Source organism: Helianthus annuus, chromosome 12 (assembly GCF_002127325.2).
Source record: "Helianthus annuus cultivar XRQ/B chromosome 12, HanXRQr2.0-SUNRISE, whole genome shotgun sequence".
Classification (NCBI taxonomy): domain Eukaryota; kingdom Viridiplantae; phylum Streptophyta; class Magnoliopsida; order Asterales; family Asteraceae; genus Helianthus; species Helianthus annuus.
Window position 1 is genome coordinate 30,874,352 of NC_035444.2, and position 5,398 is coordinate 30,879,749.

Genomic DNA, 5,398 nt, shown 5'->3' on the forward strand with positions numbered 1-5,398 from the left:
GGCTCGTCTTCCGTCGATGTATGCGTTTGCTATTAAAGATGTGGCAGACTTCCACTTAGTTTGCAATCTCAGGAAGGAGGAAAGAGTGGCGGTGAAAGGGTTGATCATGATAGGGTGTTGTTGTATTTGGAGGGCGAGGAATGAAAAGATTTTCTCTAACGGCATAGGAAGGAGTGAAGATATTATGGGGGAAATAAAATCGTTAGGTTGTCTTTGGTTAAGTAATAGATCGAAACACAAAAGGATTCTGTGGGATGAATGGTGTAAATTTCCTTTGTATATGTTGTAAGTTGTGGTGGTGAGCCGGCCACGTTGGGTTTGGTCTCGGTTTTTTATAAAGTTTACATTTCAAAAAAAAAAAAATCACATTTCTAAAATGAGCTCAATCTTTATGTTGGTATACCAAAATCATAAATAAACCAACATAAATCCTTACATGAAAGTTTACTGATTTAGAAATGCAAGTTACATCAGTTTGTTCATATAAACTAGCTTGCTTGCCTCATATATGTTAACCAAGTTGCCAAACAATCAAGTTGGCTCACTTGTCGCGTCTATACCCTTACCTTTAACAGAACAAACATAATACCACAACAGTTGCATGAAAATAATGTTGGAAACCGCCACTGCACCACCAACACCCACTCGATCGCCACCACAATACAGTTTCCCAGAACACGCGCCATCTTGAACCTCTTTATTTTGTACAACTACAAAGCAAAATATCATGTCTCTTTTATGTATCAATCACGAATCAATAGAACAATTTAGCTTCACAAAAACCGGCTCAAGAACTACTACCACCCCATTTCCACCTTCGACCTACTTCTTCTAGAACCTTTGTCCGAGCTTGACCCTTTTTTGCTTCGTCTTCTATCCAAGATCTGCAAAATGAGTTTGTTGGGTGAGCACACCAAACGGACAATATTAACTAATAACTAATGTTTCACGTTCTTATAATAAAATGATTTAGGAGTTTTTATGCACCAAAAATGCACTTTGTGAGACTCTTGACCTGTTTCCTTTTTAGTAATCTTTTTTTACCTGTTCCACACGACCCGTTTATTTGGGTCAGACCCGTTTTACTCCAAACAAACTGCCCGTTTTCCACACTTAGGAAAAACAAACTTTTATGTGTACTTAGTTTTAAACGCATGAAAGGCAGAGGTGTGTCAAAAAGTTGCCATGTGTACCTGAGTATACGAAGGGCTTCTAATTCAGCCTCAAGTATCGACTTTGAATCAAGAATCTTTTCATATTTAACTTCTAATTCACGAACAGTACTACGGACTTTACGTTCCTCATCAACATAACCAGCTCGTTCAGACCCGATCCTCTCGTTCATTTCATCTACTTCTTCCTTCAAGCTACAAAGTAGCTGCTTTTGACACTCTAACGCTGCAACCTCCTTCAAATAATTACTAGCAACATTATCCTGATTATTCTTTTCATTTTCCAAATCGTTTAAGACTTCCAGATAAGCCGCTTCGACCTCCAAATACCGTCTTCTTTCATCCGCTATCTTTTTCTCCCAAAACCGTTGTATCTCACCTCTCTCAAGAATCGCGGATTTAATCTCTTTCATTGCGATCTTGCGTGACGTGTTCTCAGCTTCACGCTTTGCGAACTCATGACGAATTGAGTTCGTTATTCTTCCGCTTGTGAGTGCCACTGCAGCTTGGGCTTTGGTGCACGGTTTCGCGGGCTGAAACCGCTTGATCTGACCTGATATATACAGACGAATATGTTAAATTACTAAATAGCACATGGGTGTGTGAGCTATGTAAAGAAGAGTGAGATGGAATGGAATATGACCGAAAACTTTTCTCATTATGCTTTTTTCGTTAGTTAGCGTATCCCGAAAAAGCACCGCCAAGACATCTGGTTTCAGCTCCCTTGCATCCAGGAAGCCGATTTTGTTCCTTAGTATCTGGACTGTAAAAATGTCAGTATATGTCATTTTTGTTTCAAATTGTTACTTATGAATGGGTTGATTTGAATTATGTTTTATCTCTGACAGGTCAAACAGATAAAATACAAAATTACTAGCTTAAAAGAAAACTTGTCGGAGAACTTCCGAAGTGTATTTTTAATGCATAAAACCTCGTACAGTGATTTCTTTTAAAACAATAATAATTTATTATAAGTTTTGCAAAAATATTTAACATGGAAGATATTCATCACAAAAATGAAAATTTTGAACAAAATGTTTCAAGTCAATCCAACCTGAATCGAGTTGACATGAACCAAAAGATTAGCCTTTTTAACCTGGTATGGGATTGGTACATTACCTGTACCTGTACCCGTACGGATACCGAAAATACTGTACCAGATTTGAACAAAACTGGGTACCGAATATCGTACCACATATTATGGTACGGTATGGTACCAGTACGGTACGGTACCCGTTTTGGTAACACTTTATTTTTATTTTTTGAGCACTCATACGGGTACCAAATAGGTAAAATCGGTACGAGTACCAATACCAACGGGTACCAAATAGGTAAAACTGATACAAGAACCAATACGCTACAGATACCAAGTAAAATGAATACAAGTAATATTTAAAAAAAACATTTGAAATTCTATATAAAATTCGGTACTAGTACCATTTTATACCCATACCCGAATACCAAAATCAATAAAACTGGGTACCGATACACGTACCGAATATCTAACATCGGTACGGGTATTTGGGAAAAAATCAAATCTCTAGCATCCAAGCACACCCATTTTGTGACCACTAATGATGATTATAAATAAAGGGAAAAAAGATAAGATCTGAATGAATTATAAAAATTTAATCCTACCTCTTCATTTAGTCCTGACATGACTTGATACTCTAACTTGGCTCTCCAACCAATAAGGTCCTCACGTGAAATCAATCTACAAACCGAATAGATTAACGTGAAAAAAAGCACTTCTAAAATACTACAAATTTAATATGTGGTGCGTTTAACGTATACCTCTCGGGAAAAAAATTTACACCTCCGGAACTCTTTATACTATCCAGATCAGAAGTTAAGTTTTCACCAGAGAGCTTGCTCAAAACAACACCAGCCTCAGCCAGGGCTAATGTTAAAAAAAGGGTATATACAGATATATTCAGCACAAAATGAACATTTTTAATATTCCATAGAAAAAAAAGGCGAATAATAAATGTGGCAGATTAATCCAATTTACTTATGAACGGGTCGATTCAGGTCATGTTATAATTCTAGCATGTCGAACGGAAAAATGAATAAATAGATAAAAGAAAACAGGTGAAACGTCATGGGTTGAAAAGTGGTATTTTCAAAGCCTAAAAGCTCCTAAATTATTTATTTAATAGTATGTCATTTTTGAAACAATTTATGTTTTGTAATAATACTTGATAAATTAATTATTCAATAAAAATGTAAAATTTTGGATAGATGTATTCTGTCAACCCAACCCGGCCCTTCTTGGCCACTTAGCCAATCCACCCGTTTTGCTACATATATCGTATAATATCAATCTTACCTTGAATGTACTCAAAATCGGGATCTTCAGCACTAATGTCGTTAAAAGCGTTAACGGTAGATCCAGCAAGTGCTACAGATGGAAGTATCCTATGCCTTGGATTTCTGAAACCCCGGAAATTCTTAGTGAAATACATCTGCCATCTATCTTATAAAAAATAATAATAATAACAATAATTAAGCAGAACGAATGCATAAGTTGCTACCTTTCAAGTCTAGAGTTAACTAGAACCAGCCATCTTGCGTATTCTCTCCTGGTACACAATTCATCTGCCTTAACTTCATCTTCAATGATCTGGTACATAATTAGTGGATTAGTTTGACGGTTTTTCTTTATTGATTGTATTCTATTTTTTTGTTTTGGGGAAATTGAGCATGCCTGTGTAAAGATGTTATTGTAAAAAATTATCATGATCACTAAAAATCAAGAGTACCCAATATTACAATAAAGCAAAAACTATCAGTGTCACAGAAGTCATGTCATCATAAACCGAAGCACAAAATACGACTTGCAACACAATACCTTCAGATTCTTCAACCACGATAGAGCCTCCTGCTGAGTAGCGTCTGCAGAAACCGGAACAACAACTCTTCCAGGCTTTCCTTCTTCCCACTTACCATGACCATTTACTGTAAAACATTAACCGGTTAAAACAGTAAGCAAACATAAATTCCACAACAATAACACCGCCGAGTATCCACAACAACACCTTCTTTTGCAATCGCATCAACTTCTTCATCAACATTCTCCACCAATGGCTCATTCAAACCTTCATCCACCTTCAATCCATCTTCCGAACCCAATGATTTCTTATCAACGGAAACATGGAACGGGCTGCTAAATCGCAAAACGAAACCTGAAATGAAATCAGAACAAGATTTTGTACAAATCCCATTTTCAAAACATTGCATTGCAAGATAACTACACAACACAATCCTCAAATCCCAACACATAAAAAGTTAAAAAAACACCATAAACAACAAAAAATACCCTTTCTTGATAATCCAAAATGAGCAAACACAGCAAGCAAAGCCGCAACTGAGGTCCCAATCCCAACCAAAACAAATGTGGGCAACCCTAATTCACCAAAAAGCAACAAACTTTATATCCAATATCATCAAATTCTTATGAAATACTTAAAAATCTTGAAAGGTTATACCTCTTGATTGCTTTCTTGAACCAACACTTTCTTCCACAATAGCCCAACCATTGTAATCTTCAACATCCTGTTTATCAGAAGAAGCCCATGACAGTTTAAGGTTATCTTGGGCAACTGATGAAGACAAAGATATGATTTTTCTTGTTCTAGGGTTTGTGGGTCTGAGATTAATATTAAGATCATGGGTCAGAGGTGGAAATGGGTATGGATGTTTAAGGAAGTGGCGATTTGTACGAGGTGTGTGAAGAGGGAAAAAGGTGGGTGTGGAGGAAGATGAACACATTATTGGAAATGGGTTGATTCTGAAGAGAATTTGGGGTTTGGTGAAGTTGAAGATTGAAGAAATTGAAGGGTGTGTGGTTTAACGGCTTGTGATGGAAGAGGAAAAAGGGTTTAATTCGATGGTTTTTTCATTTTGTTTTAAAACTTAAAACCCCTTATCTTGTGTTCTTTTGGTGTCCGGAAGTGAAGACTTCTACTGTTTTTTAATTGAAAATTTATTTTATTCTGAATGAATTTACATGTTTTATTCTTTACCTTCAAAGCCAATTTCTGTCTCATTTATCTTTAAAATTGATACATTTTATGCTTAGTGTTAAAAATCTTATACGTCATATCCTTTGGTTCTAATATAATTAATTTTAATTGTTAAGTGAAGGGCAAATTTATCTTTATATTTATTTATTTAGAAAATCATTTTAATGATTATAATAACTAAACAAAAATGAATTATATATA

The 5,398-nt window shown here is 35.8% G+C and overlaps 1 protein-coding gene across 1 annotated transcript; it reads right to left on the reverse strand.

Annotated features, from left to right (window-relative positions):
• Positions 1-377: 377 nt before the first annotated feature.
• LOC110894562 lies at positions 378-5,099 on the reverse strand. Its single transcript, XM_022141780.2, has 11 exons — positions 4,661-5,099; positions 4,492-4,578; positions 4,211-4,357; positions 4,024-4,130; positions 3,707-3,795; positions 3,502-3,605; positions 2,967-3,072; positions 2,811-2,886; positions 1,816-1,930; positions 1,194-1,725; positions 378-884 (listed from the first exon to the last, which is right to left on the reverse strand). Exons 1-11 carry the CDS (start codon positions 4,941-4,943, stop codon positions 788-790), a joined length of 1,743 nt encoding a protein of 580 aa, XP_021997472.1. The 5' UTR covers positions 4,944-5,099; the 3' UTR covers positions 378-787.
• Positions 5,100-5,398: the final 299 nt, after the last annotated feature.

Excerpts from the sequence above, each read along its gene's own strand:
- LOC110894562 (XM_022141780.2), bottom strand. The coding sequence starts at position 4,943 with ATGTGTTCATCTTCCTCCACACCCACCTTTTTCCCTCTTCACACACCT. Across the intron at positions 3,606-3,706 it reads GTTAACTCTAGACTTGAAAG|AAATCCAAGGCATAGGATAC; the intron begins GTAGCAACTTAT and ends CCGGGGTTTCAG. Across the intron at positions 1,931-2,810 it reads TGTCAGGACTAAATGAAGAG|ATACTAAGGAACAAAATCGG; the intron begins GTAGGATTAAAT and ends TTTACAGTCCAG.